Here is a 19,461-nt window from a genome sequence, read left to right on the forward strand (position 1 = left end):
AAAGTGGGAATCCCAACCTGGTGCACATTCCTATACCTGCCTAAAAGGTAAAGGGACCCCTGACCATTAGGTCCAGTCGCGGACGGCTCTGGGGTTGCAGTGCTCATCTTGCTTTACTGGCCAAGGGAGCCGGCATACAGCTTCCAGGTCATGCGGCCAGCATGACTAAGCTGCTTCTGGCGAACCAGAGCAGCGCATGGAAATGCCGTTTACCTTCCCGCCGGAGCGGTACCTATTTATCTACTTGCACTTTGACGTGCTTTCAAACTGCTAGGTTGGCAGGAGCAGGGACCGAGCAACGGGAGCTCACCCCGTCGTGGGGATTCGAACTGCCAACCTTCTGATTGGCAAGTCCTAGGCTCTGTGGTTTAACCCACAGCGCCACCCGCGTCCCACCTGCGTCAGATATATAAGCTAGGCACCAAATGGCTCCTTAAACCAGGGTTGCATTCGCCTAGTTGCCATTTTTGGGCCAGACGGCTCGAAAGTCGTATTTTTCAATATGACTTTTTGGTTCCTGAAATTCATTCCTATTGTGCGGGTAAAATATAATGGGTAGAATTCTACAGGATGTGTTGCTAGTGTGTGAAAACAATCAAGATCCAAGGATCTCCAGGCATGCACCTCCAGATGGTAGATGAATTGTAGGAGGGTTCCCATGAGGCAAGACACAGTGATAACAGCAAGAACCTTTATTGAATTAACAGAACTGGACAACAGGGGCAAAGCAACCGCTTATATACACTTCTGAAGGCCTGGGCCACTCCTACTCCCAACGTGATTGGCTGTCTAAACTTCCAAGATGCGAATCATGACTCAGAGTTTAAGGGCCAATGGCAGAGGCCCAAATCCTGAAATGTTCTGTGATTGGATATCATGTATTGAATGAGAACGCAGGGGCTCAGAATCCTTAGTCCAGACTCAAGCTCAGGCAAACACAGACCACTGAATAGATAACAGTGGAGATGTCAGACACCATCTTGGAACCTAGACACCTTCACTTGGTCGCAAGTGGCCGATAGCCCGGTGCAAAATGTGCCTGATGCCTGGGCAATTTCAAACACTGTGCCTAATCTGCTTTAGAATGATGCGCAAGGCTGAGACAATGGTCCACCGTGACTGTACTGTGACTGCTGCCCACTCAGGAAGAAAGGAAGACAGGAAGGGTTAGGATGTAACAAAAGTTCAGAATAGTTAAAAATCATCTAAAATTCCCAACTTTTTACCCTTTCCACCCAAACACTTCCTGTCATAGGATATAATAAAAATGTTTGGGGGAAACCATAAGGCCTGCGAATCAGCAGCCATTTAAAAAAATACAGCGCTAGCTGAATACAGATTTGAATTAATTATTTTTTTCACAGTCAAGATGTAATAATAAGGTTCCATTTTCAGCTATTATTTCAGGGCCCAGAATAAAGTAGAGCCGTCCTTTGATCAGCACATCCATTAGCCAAAGACTTCAACTATGATCAGTGTCTACGATTCTGTCTGAAGGCTTGGACCTTTAGCTTTCATGTTTGCTATTAAACCACAGTAATGATACCAGAGGATGGTCAAAGGGACTAGGAACAACAGATTCTGCGCTGAGGGGGAAGCATCTTAACACTAGGCCCATGGCAACTATGCAGGAGTTTGAGCCCACATTGATGATTTCATTGGGGCTCTTTCCCCCCACAAGCACGTGTACTTTCGTTGCCTTCTGCATCACTCTTAAACACATTTACTTATGTGAATGTGTTGAGGGCTGCAGTCTTAATACTGATTGCAATCAATTTAGGATCAAGCAGTGTATCTGTTTCCTCATGTCTCTTTTCTAAAGTATCAGTACGTTCCATTTCCATATTGGAGCATGGACAATTATGCCATTTTGAAGAGGGCAAATTTATTCTTTGGCAAAAAGAAATCCTGCAAATCAGACACTATTGTTGTATTCATTTGCAAATGCATAAAAGCTCCAATCCTATATACACTTACACAGAAGTAGGTGCCACTGAATTCAGCAGGACTGGGTTCTGAGTTAGACATGCACACTATTGTTTTGTCTGTGCTTAATAATTGGAACCAAACTTATGACAACAGCACAATCCTGTCTCTGAGTTACACCTGCTGGGGAAGAAGGGAAATGACACTGTGACAACAACACAAACACCCTGCTCTGGCAAAGCGCACCAGGATAGTGAATCTGCACTAGTCTAGTGATTCCCTTGCACTAGCAGAGTCTAGCACCAGCAAGAGAAGTGGGAAAAAGTGAGAAGTGTAGTTCAGAGCCTATCCTCCCTCACAGCTCATACACATTTAAACCCACAGTGTATCACTACCCTAATAAAGCTAAAACACTCTTCTTTTAAAAGTCCACAGAGAGCCTCACTGTTCCCCTGACTTTGCCTCCAAAGCCACAGATGGTAGGAAAACAATCACAGCACACTGATAGCTATGCAAGACGCCACAATTGCAGGATTTCATATATCAAGGTGTGCTTCGATGCAGGTTGTGTTACTCCACCTCAATGTCTTTAGCACTATGAGCATACAAGTATAGACTGCTGATGGAGAAACTTCGCACAAAGGAGGAATCTTTCACAAAGAACAAGCATCCAATAGCCAAAAAAAAGAAATAAAGCACAGATGAGTAATGTATCTCTTCCCAGAACCCTGACAGAGGGCACAACATTGGGAACATTTCCTGTATGGGATCGTTGTTTTTCATTGGCTCCCAGTACGTTTCCGAGCACAATTCAAAGTGTTGGTGCTGACCTATAAAGCCCTAAATGGCCTCGGTCCAGTATACCTGAAGGAGCGTCTCCACCCCCATTATTCAGCCCGGACACTGAGGTCCAGTGCCGAGGGCCTTCTGGCAGTTCCCTCACTGTGAGAAGTGAGGTTGCAGGGAACCAAGCAGAGGGCCTTCTCAGTAGTGGTGCCTGCCCTGTGGAACGCCCTCCCATCAGATGTCAAGGCAATAAACAACTATTTTACTTTTAAAAGACAACTGAAGATGACCCTGTTTAGGGAAGTTTTTAATGTCTGGCGCCGTATTGTTTTTAATATTCAGTTGGAAGCAGCCCAGAGTGGCTGGGGAAACCCAGCCAGATGGGCGGGGTATAAATAATAAATTATTATTATTATTATTATTATTATTATTATTATTATTATTATTCATAATCTACATACAATACAGGTCCAGTTTTACAAAAGCAACTGCCAAGCACGTACAGGCTCCTGGCACAGAAAAGCACTCATGAATGTTACGATATGGGACACTTTCCCCTTCCTAGTGGCAGGAATTGTAGAAAGTGCTGTACAGTAAAAAAGAAAAAAGAAAAGTAATGCAGAAAGTCTCACTCAGAATAAGGTTCTGCTTGATATTCTAATATTAAAAGGCCCCCTACAAACTGTATAAATCCATTCAGGCACTCTTCTTAAAAATAAAACCTAGAAATGCATACTGAGTGCGACTACATGACTTTTAACTTCTTTTTTTGCAGGAAATCAAAATTTAAACAACCTTCCCCTCCATTTTCCTTTTTGAGCCACAGAAGACATCACCCTGCACTAGTACGAACACAGAGGCAAGAAGAAATTGACTGAATAAGTGACTTCTTCTCATAAACATGATTATTTTCTTATAGGTCAACATCCTGAGCCTTCGTGTTCAAGAAGTCACAAATGAGAAGAAAAAAAATTATAGCCTTCCTATTTGTTTTTGGACTTCAAATATAAAATCAAGCGTTTATCCAGGAACTGAATATTTCTGAAGATTGAGAGCCACTTACACGAAGATGCGAAGAGTGCCTGCTTCGTAATGATTTAGCTTTTCAAAATCAGTAAATCAGTGCACATAAGGATACTGCAGTCTTCTCTCGTGCCCCTTTAAGATGGTTTTCAAAGGGCATTATCCTGATTTTTTGTTATTAGCAATGGGAGTGTCACCCTGAGGCAATTATTGCTAATACTTGAGAGCTGTTTCAATGCATAATTAGAACATTTACAATCTACTACAATAGCATAATCAATCATGCCAGTGTAGACTATAACAGTGCCTTAGACCAGCCTTCCCCAAGCTGGTGCCCTCTGGATGTTTACTTGTTTTATTATTTTATTTATAGCTATTATTGATTATTATTATTCTCCAAGGAGCTCAAAGTGGCATACAAGCTTCTCCCCCTCTCCATTTTAGTCTCACAACAGCCTTGTGAGGTAGGTTAAGCTGAGAGATAGTGACTGGCCCAAAGTGACCCCATGGGCTCCATGTGGCTGAGAATCCTCAGGTCCACCTACAACTCCCATCAGCTTCACCCAGCATGGCCGATGATAAGGGATGATGGGAGTTGTAACCCAACAGATTTGGAGGGCATCCAGTTGGGGAAGGCCAGCCTAGAACAATAACCATCATTTTGCACCATTATTTAAGGGGAGGGAGTTAGTTCAGCAAAGGACTTCTCCTTTCGGCCTTTCGAATTGTACCTGAAGCTAGGGCTCTGATCCAAAGACTCAGATATGCTAGTAAAGCTCTTCTGCAAACAATGGGGGGGGGAGCTAGTTGAAACTGACCAAAAAATCCAAGCCCACCCCTTGCTCCAGGTTGGATTCAGTAGAGGTGTCCCTTTGCTCACTCAGTTTGCAGGAGGAAGCAGACTCTCACTGGTTACTGCTAATGGAGAAACACAAGCATCTCTGTCAGAATCAATCTCCTACTTCCACCTTCCAAACAAGACGGGTGGTAGTGCTCTGGCCATATCCCTGCCAGCATAAAGTCCTGAAATGGGACATTCTGAGAATGGAGAAGAGGTGGTGATGAGCTGGCCCAAGATCTACTGGCATCAGGCCTGATCCAGACCTAGTGGTTGCAGCAGCCTGGAGTTGGTGCAGAGATCTGGCCAGGCCCTTCTTTCCTGTGCCTTCTGCCATAAAAGGTAAAGGTAAAGGTACCCCTGCCCGTACGGGCCAGTCTTGACAGACTCTGGGGTTGTGCGCCCATCTCACTTAAGAGGCCAGGGGCCAGCGCTGTCCGGAGACACTTCCGGGTCACGTGGCCAGCGTGACATCGCTGCTCTGGCCAGAGCCAGAGCCAGAGCCGCACACGGAAACGCCGTTTACCTTCCCGCTGGTAAGCGGTCCCTATTTATCTACTTGCACCCGGAGGTGCTTTCGAACTGCTAGGTTGGCAGGCGCTGGGACCGAGCAGCGGGAGCGCACCCCGCCGCAGGGATTCGAACCGCCGACCTTTCGATCGGCAAGCCCTAGGCGCTGAGGCTTTAACCCACAGCGCCACCTGCGTCCCACGCCTTCTGCCATAGCCACCGTGAAAGGCTGGACTACAGATACAGAAATGGCATCACTGTCAGGCTGAGGGTTTGAATTGCACCCAAGTCCTCAATCCTATGCACACTTACCTGAGAATAAGTTTGATTTAAGTGATAAGACTTTCTTCCATGTAAGCATGCATATAATTGTGTGGTAGCTTAAATCCTGTTGATTTCAAAGAAATGTAAGAGTGGCTTTGTATGGACTGGGGCCATGGTATTAATGCACAATATGGCAGAACATTTAAGAATTGCCCCTCATTTCAAAGGAATTATAGCTTAGCAACTACTAGTAACGGCTACTTGATTTTGAATTTTTAAGGTGCTTTTCAATATTTCTACTTCCACAAAGAGCCATTTGAATAAATTTCTTGCCATTATTTCTTTCTAAATTAGTTTTCATTACCCTGTCAGTGCAGTGCTCAGAGTTGTTGAAGCTCCTTCTGCTCCCCACCCCAAAAAAAACCTGTTCACAATGTTAATACATAATTTGCCTGACTTACGGTTCACAAAATGATATTCTCTGGCCTGCTAAAATCACAAATGATATATTTATCCAAATCTTATCTGCTTACTTTAAAGATGCATCTTATCTTGTTATTTCTCCAGTGTAACAAAGTGAAATATAAGCCATGGAGAGACTGTTTGCCCTAACCACACTAGACAGGCTGAAAAAAGCCTGGTTATGTCACTTCTCCTTAGAAATCATATTGGAAGCTGTCCACTTTAAGCAGTAATTTGACAACTAGTCAAAGGCTATTTATGCACATCTTTAGTTTCTAATTTCGATAGACTCAAACATCAGACACCAACAGGCTAACCACATCTATATTTGTACAAGAACCCCAAGTAGGGACCATAGTTGAATGATAAGCACAATCCTTACCATCTTCAGCACCTCAGACTGCCAGGCTCAAGCAAGCACTGCATTAGGAAAGATGAACCAACCATCTCAGTACGGGAGCCTCATATATTCAGTTTATATGAAGGTATGCTAAATATGATAAATCACACCATCATTCCCTAGGAAGATACCGTCGCCAGCACTAAACCTACAGAGAAGAGGTCATTATTCATATTTGTGTTGTTGATGTGATGGTCTGGCCTGGAATATCATTCCCCCCCCCCTTTCGACTTTCCAGTCAGATAAACTGGGAATCCCAACCTGGGGCTTCACAACACTGGTGCGCATTCCTATACCTGCCTAAAATTCCTATACCTGCCTAAAATTCCTATACCTGACCATTAGGTCCAGTCGTGGCCAACTCTGGGGTTACGGCGCTCATCTTGCTTTATTGGCCAAGGGAGCCAGCGTACAGCTTCCGGGTCATGTGGCCAGCATGACTAAGCCCCTTCTGGCGAACCAGAGCAGGGCACGGAAACGCCATTTAGCTTCCCGCTGGAGCGGTACCTATTTATCTACTTGCACTTTGACATGCTTTCGAACTGCTAGATTGACTGTAGCAGGGACCGAGCAATGGGAGCTCACCCCGTCGCGGGGATTCGAACCGCCTACCTTCTGATCGGCAAGTCCCAGGCTCTGTGGTTTAACCCACAGCGCCACAGCACCTGCCTACTCAGAAGTAAATCCTACCGAGTTCAGCGGCGCTCGCTTCCAGACAAACTGGTACAGCGTTGCAGCCCAATACTTTTTTGAACCCGTGATGCAAAACGGCCAAGTGCCCCCTCACTTGACAGGGAGGGGAGGAGACAACATACATGTATTTATTTATGGTGCACTTCAGAACGAAAGGCGGCTTTCCTCGGCATCTTTCCCCTACCAGGGGTGCGCAGGAGGGAGAGAAGCGCGCGCAGTTCCTCTTCCCCTCAGTAGTATAGCCCGCAATTCCTCTCCCGCGCTTTCTCCCACACGCGGGGACACCCCCTTCAGGAACACCACGAGCGCGCAGAATTCACCTACCCCTGAACAGCCGCGGAAGCATGTCAACAAGGCTCCTGGGCGCCGCCATCTTGGATGGACGTGTTGGGTCACGTGGGCGCGGAGTGCCAATATTTCCCCCCCCCCGCTCCCCTCCCCTTCGCTTTAAAAGGTCAGGCGTCGACCTGGCCAGGAGGGTCAAAGGCGCGGGCGGAGGTGGAACCCTCGGAACCTCCTCTGCGGGGCGCATGCGCACCGCTGGTCCTGTAGCTCGGCAGCAAAGGCAGGTCGCAGGTAAGGTTCAGCAAAGGTGTAGCGTTGCCACCTGTCCTGTATAACAATGTCCCGTGTTTCAATGCAACGTCCTGTACTGATGCAGTTTTGTCCTTTATTCCAGCCCCCCCCCCCGCCTAATCCTCTCCAAATGAATTAGAGATATTCTCCAAATGCATCATGCGTTCATGGGCATAGCCAAGATGGGGGGGGCAGCCCCCACAAGAAATCAGGAAAAATCAATACAAATCTGAGATTCTGTCCTTCCCTTACAAAAGCTTGCCCCCACTAAAAAAAAATAAATCCTGGCTATGCCCATGCATGTGTTTGAAAGGGGGTGTGAAAGACCATGTATTTAAGCTCTGGATAGCCAAGCTCAGACAGATTTACAAATTCATGTGTGCCTGTGTGACAAATTCCAGAGGGGCAATCCTGTTCGGCTGCAATAGATTGCAATGGATTGCTTTGAAAGACGCTTCAACAAAAGATTTTTAAAAAATAATAATTGTGCCCCAACTCACCCTGTCCTGTATTTTCCCAGAAGAAAAGTGGCAGCACTAGTATAAGCTACTAGTATAGTAGCTTGACGCCCCTGTGAACAAATGAAAATTGCACAACCCTTGGAGTCAACCACAGAATTGTTTTATATGCCCTGCAAAAATCTGTTCTATAGAATTGTAGAGTTGGAATTGTAAGGTTGTTGGAATCGCAGTGCCAGGAGACAATCAGGTTGTGTATCCGTAGCAGTGACCAGAGAAGAAATGACTGTTGGAGGAGCACAGAGAGAAGAAACACCATGGTGCAACTGTAGCCGGTGCCGTTTTTCTAGAAAAAGAGGTGCTTGAACTCACCATAGGCGCCTGCCTTGTTCTCTTACAATGGCAATGGCACCCACCTGAGAGGTGCCGGAACTGAGTTCTAGCAAGTTATGACTGGAAAGAAAAGCCTTGCCTGTAGCAGCGAAACTGGACGCTTTCATCTGCCCCAGCTGCAACAAAACATGGCTCTCTGGTATCAGTCTCTACACAGCAGGCGCTGCAACTCTCTTAACAGTTTGACTTTTCCCATGAAGGCAAATCCTAAGACAAATGAATAACAGCAAAAGTTGGAAGGGACCCTGAGGGTCATTCTAGGCCAACTCCCTGCAACGCATAATTTTTTAGCCCAGTGTGGGTCTCAAACCCATGTCCCTGAGATTAAGAGTCTCATGCTCTACCCACTGAGATATGGTGAATGCCCTTCAACTTTGCCATTTCTTTAAAAAAAAAACTATGTTAAAGAGACCCCTGACCATTAGGTCCAGTCGTGGCCGACTCTGGGATTGCGGCGCTCATCTTGCTTTATTGGCTGAGGGAGCCGGCGTACAGCTTCCAGGTCACGTGGCCAGCATGACTGAGCCGCTTCTGGTGAACCAGAGCAGCGCACGGAAACGCCGTTTACCTTCCCGCTGGAGTGGTACCTATTGATCTACTTGCACTTTGACGTGCTTTCAAACTGCTAGGTTGGCAGGAGCTGGGACCGAGCAATGAGAGCTCACCCCATCATGGGGATTTGAACCGCCAACCTTCTGATCGGCAAGTCCTAGGCTCTGTGGTTTAACCCACAGCACCACCCGGTCCCCCTAAAAAAAATACTGAAGTTATAGCTAATTCCTGCATGCAGGTGGGAATTTCCAGATTGTTGCATTAATTGGCAAAGAGAAGAAAGATCGGTAACGAGTGATGCTTGTCTCAGAGACTTTTGATAGAACAGAATCCTATGGTTTAATAGAGTAATCTCCTCCCCACTTTTTTGTTGTTGTTTTGAAACATCCTTTACTTGACGTTCTAGGTACTTGGCTTCTTGGGGAAAATAGAAGGAGAACGACTTTCTTGAGGAAGGTTGAGTGTGATTTTCAGAAAGATAAAATGAAACCTTGCCCCCCTGGTTTTGCAAACAGAGATGTGTAAGTTCTCACATTTCGTAATGGCTCCATTGTGGCTGCTTGGCAGGAATCAATTTTCGACAATTATAATGCAGTCGTCTTCGTACCCAAATCAGAACACACTGCAGCTGCCGCTCTAGATGAGCTTTTCTTTGGCACACGCTCGCACGCCCCAAATCAGACTCATTGTTCCAGTTCAGGGGCACAAAAGTGAAAGTCTAAGCATATTTAAGTGAAAGGGGGGCGGGGAGAGGAGCCTAATTGAAGTCAGTGTGATTTACTTAGTAAAGTAGAAAACATCAGTTCTGATCATGCTGCGAAATATTTTACCACTGGCTCACAGCTTGTGTCCCATTTCATATTTCATGTGCAGTCGGTTGGAGGCTGCATGCGCCTACATTGTTTGGTTCAGTTTATTAAGTTACTGAATTACACTGGGTAGTTTCTAGGAAGAAAGGTCTTCAAGTCAGGGATTCTGTCATGGAATCCCAACAAACATGCACCGGTCCCTCGGTGCAAGAGAACCTCTCCTACTGGTGAGCAGCATTAGAAATTAGCCAGGTGCTAGGTGCATTTTGAAGGGACGCAGGCAGTGCTGTGGGTTAAACCACAGAGCCTAGGACTTGCCAGTCAGAAGGTTGGCAGTTCGAATCCCTGCAACGGGGTGAGCTCCCATTGCTCGGTCCCTGCTCCTGCCAACCTAGCAGTTCTAAAGCATGTCAAAGTGCAAGTAGATAAATAGGTACCACTCTGGCGGGAAGGTAAACGGCGTTTCGGTGAGCTGCTCTGGTTCGCCGGAAGCGGCTTAGTCATGCTGGCCACATGATCCGGAAGCTGTACGCCGGCTCCCTCAGCCAGTAAAGCGAGATGAGGGCCGCAACCCCAGAGTCGGTCATGACTGGACCTAATAGTCAGGGGTCCCTTTACCTTTACCTAGGCGCATTTTGCTACTGGTGCAGGTTCATTTGCAACCACGTGGATATCTCTGGATGCCAGATGGAGGCTGACATCTCCATCTGGCTGGCCTCTCCAGCTTTCTTAAGCAGGTAAGCCAAAGAGCTTATTTCTTGCATTTATATCCCACCCTTTTCTCCAAGGAGTACATGATTCACCCCTCTCCTCAATTAAGCCCTACAACAGGCACCCCCAAACTTGGCCCTCCCTCTGTTTTTTTGTGACTACAACTCCCATCATCCCTAGCTACCAGGACCAGTGGTTAGGGATGATGGGAAATGTAGTCCCCAAATAGCTGGAGGGCCGAGTTTGGGGATGCCTGCCCTACAATGACCCTGTGAGGATGTTGAGAGGCTGCGACTGGCTCAAGGTCACCCAGCGATCTTCATGACTGAGTGAGGCTATGAACCCTGATTTCCCAGGTCTGAGTCCCACAGTCTATCCACTACACTACCCTGGCTTCCTAGAGTATTTCTGCTATGGGGCAGCTATACAGTGGTACCTCGGGTTACAGACGCTTCAGGTTACAGACGCTTCAGGTTACAGACTCCGCTAACCCAGAATTAGTACCTCGGGTTAAGAACTTTGCTTCAGGATGAGAACAGAAATCACGCAGCAGCGGGAGGCCCCATTAGCTAACGTGGTACCTCAGGTTAAGAACAGTTTCAGGTTAAGAACGAACCTCCAGAACAAATTAAGTTCTTAACCCGAGGTACCACTGTATAAATTAAGTAGGTAAATAAATAAATCTAGGGGAAAGCAAAATGTCACTTAGAGAAAGATTTGAAATATTTTCCTTGAAGCTTGAATTTGTTTTATTTATTCTGGATTATTCTGGTTTATTCTGGATTATTATTCTGGATTGTTTTATTTGATTTTTTAATGTGTTGCAAACCACTTTGAAATTTTTATTCCTTCAAAATATAAAGTGGCATACTGGCCGAGATGACTGGTAGAATCCGAGACCTGGGAGAGGAGAGGGTTGAGGAGGACTGGAGGAAATTCAAGATTTATTTACAAAAATATTGTAATTTGGTTGAATGTTAAGAAGGATGCTAGATCATAAATAACTGCCCACCACTGAATCAGATCTGATTTTGACGATAAGTGAGATTAAGGAAAATATAAATTTTTTGGAGAATTGTTAGATTTTATTTAAATGAGCGGAGATAAGATTGTAAGCAAGTGGGTAATTTGCTTGGAAAAAATTTTTTTTCTGTAACGATGTAAGTGCGAGCGGGAGACGTGGGGGAGTCCAAAGAAGTGATGAAATTATGTTATAAGTAATGTTGTTTATTTATGCATTTGTATTCAAAAAACTTTAATAAATATGTATTAAAATATATATATATATAAAGTGGCATGGAAACGAAATGAACAGCAGCAACAACCAATTTCCCCAGGGGGAAATAAAAAAAGGCGCCTAAGCATTCCATTGTGGCGACTGTAACCTAGGTTTAAGGTGCCATTTGGCAATTAGCTTAAGTATCCTAAGTTTCCAACACCGTTGGTGAGGGAATGGCTGTCTGCACAGAGAAAACACTTCTGGCTTTCATTATGTGAGATGCTTTGAATTGCTTTTAGTAAGCAAAGCAAAGCAGGTGCTAAAGGTGGAGAAACGTTGGAGGAGAAAAGCTGTATGTGGGTTGCCATGCACTCCTTAAGCAAGTCTGGAGAACTTGCTCATCATTACAGTGGTACCTCGGGTTAAGTACCTAATTCATTCTGGAGGTCTGTTCTTAACCTGAAACTGTTCTTAACCTGAAGCACCACTTTAGCTAATGGGGCCTCCTGCTGCTGCCGTGCCGCCGGAGCCCAACTTCTGTTCTCATCCTGAAGCAAAGTTCTTAACCTGAGGTACTATTTCTGGGTTAGCGGAGTCTGTAACCTGAAGCGTATGTAACCTGAAGTGTATGTAACCCAAGGTACCACTGTATTTGCTGAACTTACCATTTTGGTCAGGTTCTTTGTATGGAAGAAGCAGAGCGCCATGGACCTCCCTTGATTTTAGTCAAGTGGAACTAGTGGTATTCAATAGCTCAGTTGGTTAGAGCGTGGTGCTGATAACACCAAGGTTGCAGGATCGATCCTTGTATGGGACAACTGCATATTTCTGCGTTGCAGGAGGTTGGACTAGAGGATCCTTCCAACTCTACAATTTTATGATTTCTAATATCAACTTCCACTGTTTCTTCAAGAGTATTTCACTTCTCACTCATGCAGCCCTTCTGCTTTTTAAACATACTGCCCCACCATTTTCCCCCACTTAGTCAATACATTTTAGATTTGATTGCCCCCTCCACCCTCGTGAAAAATGCTTAATAATCAGAGTTCGCCTCCCCCCAAAAAAGCAACTGCCCAGTGGGTGGGGAGTTTAAAAACTAGACATTTGCTTATTGCAATGTGCTTGGAACAAAGGTGGCAGATGCTGAATCTCCACCCCCTCCCTTTCCATTGAACCAGATTTCATTTATGTTTGCTCTAATCTACTCTAACGGTGCAGAGTAGACTTAACCAGAGCACATTCTTCGTATTTGAGGCACGTTAACTGCATTACGTTTCCCCTGATCACCAGCAGAAGAAAAGATCCAGCTGCTGAGGGAACAGACAGCCCACAGCCCTGCTCTCTTTGCTGTCACCCAGACTTTCTCTCTGTCTTCTCTCCTGTCCCCGGACCCCCCTGCGCACTCCCACCCCAAGACAATGGGCACGGTACACGTAGGAAAGAGCGTCAAGGCCCAGGCCTCTGTCACTGGATAATTGATTCCATTAAAAAAGAAGACGATGATCTTCACTGGAACTGTATGCAAATCAATTGTCTCCCTTCCCAAAGGAAAAAAAAACAACCTTCCCAGTAGTTTGTAATACAGTGGTACCTCTGGTTACGTACTTAATTCGTTCCGGAGGTCCGTTCTTAACCTGAAACTGTTCTTAACCTGAAGCACCACTTTAGCTAATGGGGCCTCCTGCTGCTGCTGCTGCTGCTGTGCCGCCACACAATTTCTGTTCTCATCCTGAAGCAAAGTTCGTAACCCAAGGTACTATTTTTGGGTTAGCAGAGTCTGTAACCTGAAGTATATGTAACCTGAGGTACCACTGTATTTAAAAAATGTGGAAAAAGCTTCATTGCAGTTGGGTAGAGCTATAGCTGCTTAGAACATATGCATGCAGAAATATGTGAAATAACTCAGCAAGTATTAGAAGTCACCCCAGAACTGGCCCTACTAAACATCTTCCAAGATAATAATGCCCACTCACATCATAATGAGCTTATAACCCACCTCTTCTCAGCAGCCAGAAACATCATAGCCAGACGCTGGAGAGACCTGTCAGGAGTAAGCACGGACCAATGGTATTAGATAGTACGGAAAACAGCCTTATTAGAAAAACTAACCAATAAACTGAAACTGACATGGGGACAAATAGAAGAAGATGCCTTCACCCCAGTATGGCCCCCCTTTATCACATACACAGCCCAATAAGACAACAACAAGAATCTGCCGACAGCGTACGAATCTGACTAACCTGATTCAAAAATACAGTGGTGCCTCACAAGATGAAATTAATCCGTTCCGTGAGGCTCTTTGTATAGCGGTTTTTTCGTCTTGCGAAGCAAGCCCATTGACAGCTTAGCGGATTAGCGGCTTTTAGCGATCAGCTGTTAAGCGGCTTATCAGCGGATCAGCTGATAAGCGGCTTAGCGGCTTAGGAAAAGGGGGGGGGGAAGGGGAAAAAACCCGCAGGAACTCGCAAGACATTTTCGTCTTGCGAAGCAAGCCCATAGGGAAATTCGTTTTGCAAAGCGCCTCCAAAACGGAAAACCCTTTTGTCTAGTGGGTTTTCCGTCTTGCGAGGCGTTCGTCTTGCAGGGCATCACTGTACACACACACCGCTCACAAAAACAAATCTCACTACAGCCAACCAAAGACAACCAACCACACACTAAGCCACTAAGCTACATACATACATACATACCCCACCCAGCCACTCTGGGCAGCTTCCAACAAAGTATTAAAATACAGTAGTCTGTTAAACATTAAAAGCTTCCCTAAAGAAGGCTGCCTTCAGATGTCTTTTGAAAGTCTGGTAGTTGTTCTTCTCTTTGACATCTGGCAGGTGCCACTTCCGAGAAGGCCCTTTGCCTGGTTCCCTGTAACTTGGCTTCTCACAGCGAGGGAACTGCCAGAAGGCACTTGGCACTGGACCTTAGTGTCTGGGCAGAATAATGGGGGTGGAGACGCTCCTTCAAGTATACTGCACTGAGGCCGTTTAGGGCTTTAAAAGTCAGCACCAACACTTTCAATTGTGCTTGGAAGCGTACTGGGAGCCCCAAACCCCACACATACATACACTAAGTAGAAGAATAGAAGCATAGCCACCCGAACCCACCCCACTTACCATTCCCCCCTTCCCCCCCTTTTCTTCCTAACCCAGGAATGTCCAAAGTCTGTTTTGGGGGCCTAATCCGGCCCACTGGTCGGTGTAATCCAGCTGCTGTGGCAGTTTATTTCCTAGGGTAAAATCCTAAACAACCTCAACAACTTCAACCCTAAAAGCTCAACAACTTTGGGGTAAAATCATAAAAAAAGCTTAACAACTTCAATCAACAACTTTGGTTGGCCCTTTGGTCGGCCCTCACGGCCCTTCACTTCATCAAATCTGGCCCTCTTTGAAAGAAGTTTGGACACCACTAACCTAACCTAACACTCTATGTAACACTAATGTCCCACAAGAAATGAAACTGATATGTGGAAAACAACTTGAAAAAAGAGACAACGCATGTATTTTTGTGAACTAAGAAATCTTAAATAAAAACATGTTTGTTTGTTTTTTTTAAATATGCATGCTTAGTCAGAGAACGAATCCCACTGAGTTCAAGAGGAGAACTCCCAGGAAGCAGAACTGGGATGGCACTAGCGAATTTTCCAATGCAAACTGAAAAATTTCCAGAAACATCTTTTCACTGTTTGGGACCAGAATGTCTGGATGTCTTCTTTTCTCCATATGGGCCTCCTCTCACACTTCTTTGGGTGCACCTACTCTGAGGTGCTTACAGGGGGGGAATTCAGCACTGGCCAGTTTGGGGTGGGTAGTTTCTGGTGGAGTGTAAGGCTACTGACCATGATGTTCTCCCTGCTCCCATGATGTTTTGCTCAGGTCCTGCTTATGTGCTTCCAAGAGGCAACTGGTTGTCCACTGCAAAAAGAGGACGTAGGAGTAGATTGGCCACTGGGCTGACCCATCAGCGTTCTTATAGTAGATGAAGCAGAGATGGGGAACTTGTGGGTCTTGACATAATTGTGGGATTCCAGCATGACCAGTGATCAGCGATTATGGGAACCACAATCCAGGAACACCCAGAGGACTACAGACAACCCACCCCACTTTGGTTACTGGAGTAATGTACAACATGAACCATGATTTGCTCTTCCAGAGAATGTAACACAGATGTTATAACTGTGGGGAAATGATGAATGTGCCTTTGTTGTTGTTTAGTCGTTTAGTCGTGTCCGACTCTTCATGACCCCATGGACCAGAGCACGACAGGCACTCCTGTCTTCCACTGCCTCCCACAGTTTAGTCAAATTCATGCTGGTAGCTTCGAGAACACTGTCCAACCATCTCGTCCTCTGTCGTCCCCTTCTCCTTGTGCCCTCCATCTTCCCCAACATCAGGGTCTTTTCCAGGGAGGCTCCTCTTCTCATGAGGTGGCCAAAGTATTGGAGCCTCCGCTTCAGGATCTGTCCTTCCAGTGAGCACTCGGGGCTGATTTCCTTCAGAATGGATAGGTTTGATCTTCTTGCAGTCCATGGGACTCTCTTATATCAGGAGACCAATTATTCTTTCTCCCACCTTTTAAGTAGCCCACACAAGACTGACATTAGCTGACCCCTGTGAGGTGTTCCTCCATCGTATACCATTGCCCAGCCCTATATAATCTAATCCTGAGCATTTATTATTCTTTTCTTTGCATTCAGACCTCATGTGGCCTTCCTGTGTGCTTAATCTAACCTGCATTGCAACAGATCACTCTTGAACCATTTTGTCTATGTTGATTTAGCACAACTCAAGATGAGTTCAGGCCAGAGAGTTCCAATCTATTAAAAAAAAAAGGAAAATAACTTCATACTGAATGTAAACAAACTGTGGAAAAGACCACATGAATTGAAAGTGGATAGTGTATGTATTTTTCTTTGTTACACAAGAAAATCTTTAATAAAAACGATGGCTAAGCAGTTATTTGTAGTATTACACTGAATTACAGTGGTACCTCGGGTTACATACGCTTCAGGTTACAGACTCCGCTAACCCAGAAATAGTACCTTGGGTTAAGAACTTTGCTTCAGGATGAGAACAGAAATCGTGCGGCAGGGGTGTGGCAGCAGCGGGAGTCCCCATTAGCTAAAGTGGTGCTTCAGGTTAAGAACAGACCTCCAGAATGAATTAAGTTCTTAATCCAAGGTACCACTGTAATTGTGGGGGAAAGGGGTAGACTTGTTTTGCTCATATTTCCCCAATATCCACGATTATTGCAATTTAAAATACCGTATTTTTTGCTCTATAAGATGCACTTTTCCCCACCTAAAAAGTAATGGGAAATGTGTGTGTGTCTTATGTAGTGAATGCAGGCTGCGCGGCTGTCCCAGAAGCTAGAACAGCGAGAGGGATCGCTGCGTAGCGCTCCCTCTCTCTGTTCTAGCTTCTGGCTTAGCCCCTCAGTCCCTTCCCCCACCTCCCGGAAAAGCCCCCAAGAGCTGCGCTCCCTTTAAAGCGCCGTGCGGAGCTTGTGTGCGGCTCTTGCGGGCTTTTCCCCAAGGAGAAAAAGCCTGCAAGCGCTGCACACACGCTCCACGTGGCTCATGAAAGGGAGCGCTCTGCTCAGCGCTCCCTTTAAAGCAATTTTTTCCCCTTGCATTTCCCCTCTAAAAAATAGGTGCGTCTTATGGTCAGGTGCATCTTATGGAGCGAAAAATACGGTAAATAGGAAGGGGTGGGTTTTCAAATACTTGCAGTTTTCTTTTGTGTGAACCCCTTAATACATACCTGAAAGCAACCACTGAATTGCCCCTACCAAAGTGTTTACCACAACCAGAATTATGCAGTGTACACAACCATGCAGCAACATCTTCAATCATCGAATTGTAGACTTGGAAGGGATCTCAGGGGTCATCTAGTACGACCCTCTGCAGTGCAGGAACCTCATGTTCTACTATCAATGCAAACTTAGGTGGTCTCACATGAATTGACAACAGACAGAAGCCTCATCTGGCTGTGTTCAAGACCTTTGCCTACCACACCACATCACGTCCTGCTTTTGAAATTCCCCAGAGTGCAAAATGAGGTCTGCCATGTGGCATTTGGGTGGGTCTGTTGTTAAAGAAACAGGCAGCCAGGACTGCCTTGAGAATGCAGAGCTAGTTATATGGTACTCGGGATCCAAGCCAGTATCAATGCCAATTCTACGAACCATGTGTCTCGTGTCATCACCAGACACATGAATAGCAATCTCAGTTTTGAGTGCTGCTGCTGATGTTGCCAAAACAGCACCGCTCATGCCAAGAGGGAGGATGTGTCAGCAGACTTGGGAGAGCCCCAGGATTTGCAGATGGTTGCACAGGTCTTTAGAGGAGCCGGGGAAACAAAGGAGGGGGAAAACTCAAAACAGCCCAACTGAAGACTGAGCATATTTTTTGGGTGGTGGCTGTAGGTTAAACCACAGAGCCTAGGACTTGCCGATCAGAAGGTCGGTGGTTCGAATCCCCGCGACAGGGTGAGCTCCCATTGCTCGGTCCCTTCTCCTGCCAACCTAGCAGTTCAAAAGCACGTCAAAGTGCAAGTAGATAAATAGGTACCGCTCCGGCGGGAAGGTAAAAGGCATTTCCGTGTGCTGCTCTGGTTCGCCAAAGCAGCTTAGTCATGCTGGCCACATGACTCGGAAGCTGTACGCCGGCTCCCTTGGCCAATAAAGTGAAATGAGTGCTGCAACCCCAGAGTCGGTCACAACTGGACCTAATGGTCAGGGGTCCCTTTACCTTTAAGAAACAGGAAAGTTAACCTGAACTATGCACTGCAACTTGTTTTTGCAGCTTCCACTCAAGAGACGGAATCCGCATTGAATAGCACAAGGATTTAGAGAAAGTGGATCTACTCTAGCAAATCTTGGGAAAGAGAAAACATGAAGAACACACACATTGCACTGAAGTTGGGAGTTGCAGCCTTGCTTATTAAGTCTACATCACTCACTTGTGATTGTCTTAGGATGTGACCTGGACTCTGTGTTTTGGAGACTTATTGATAGGAAAAAAGGACACAGCCCAATCTGTGGCCTCAGCGCTGCCAGTACTACTGTCTGTCTTAAATGCAGCTCCTTGGGACTAAGGAAAAGAAGGCAGAATCAATGAAAGGTGACACTTTTTGCGGAGATGCCCTTTTGTGGTGTTTTCTTCAAGGAGAAGTCAGCAAGGCAAAGTGTTGTAGCATAATTTCCATCTAGGCCCGAGCATTCCTGCTCCTCATAGAGGGCAGGAGAACTTAATCCTGTGAGCAAGAGAAGAGGACAGCAAAACAAGTCATCATCTTTAAAGGTGTGCCAAACAGATGTGGTGTTTTTTTTAGACCATGCACACACACACATACACAATTTACTGTTCTAGTGATTTCTCACGGTTTTCATTGATCTTATATAAGCCTCTCTGGGGGACTCGTTGGCTGAAAGGCAGGATAAAAATCATTTAACTAAATGGTCATTCATGGCGTATTGATAGCTGGAGCTGTTGCATTCTTAGTACTATAAAATGACATTTGTAAGTGTAAGATAAAAGTCACTACCAGAATAAAGTTCAGAACTCTACTTTGCAATGCTTGTTTATATATAGCAGATACAATGCTAGAGTTCAAAACAGATTTGGGATGTGTCAGACTTCCCATCTAATTTGGGTTAGGAGGAAAACTTATTTCCATCATTTTGTATCCACAAATATATATATATTCAAGTTATGCTTTATTTTCCCCACCTTTCAACCAAATATCTTTATATTCTTTTTCAATGTGCACTGATGTTTCTGCAATTGTACTTAGAGATGGTACTGCTTCACCTTAATTAGTAAGCTTAACATTTCAAGTACT

General features: G+C 45.5%; 1 protein-coding gene and 1 long non-coding RNA gene across 8 annotated transcripts in view; one reads left to right on the forward strand and one right to left on the reverse strand.

Annotated features, from left to right (window-relative positions):
- The window catches only part of METAP1D (methionyl aminopeptidase type 1D, mitochondrial), a gene marked incomplete at its 5' end in the record, with an annotated part of 101,110 nt that extends 93,676 nt beyond the window's left edge, over positions 1-7,434 (reverse strand). For all 6 annotated transcript variants that reach the window (XM_079981308.1, XM_079981306.1, XM_079981305.1 and 3 more), the window contains one exon: positions 7,227-7,434. In XM_079981308.1, the coding sequence (XP_079837434.1) occupies positions 7,227-7,434 (208 nt within the window). The remainder of the gene's footprint in view (positions 1-7,226) is intronic.
- On the forward strand, positions 7,389-19,383 carry LOC307220458. 2 transcript variants are annotated; one of them, XR_013840884.1, is made up of 3 exons: positions 7,389-7,478; positions 9,288-9,402; positions 18,423-19,383. It is a non-coding gene; the product is annotated as an uncharacterized lncRNA (long non-coding RNA). The 2 variants fall into 2 exon arrangements; XR_013840885.1 differs by lacking the exon at positions 18,423-19,383 and adding an exon at positions 15,187-15,464.
- The last annotated feature ends 78 nt before the right edge of the window (positions 19,384-19,461 follow it).

This window comes from Podarcis cretensis (genome assembly GCF_951804945.1).
Source record: "Podarcis cretensis genome assembly, chromosome: 1".
Lineage (NCBI taxonomy): Eukaryota > Metazoa > Chordata > Lepidosauria > Squamata > Lacertidae > Podarcis > Podarcis cretensis.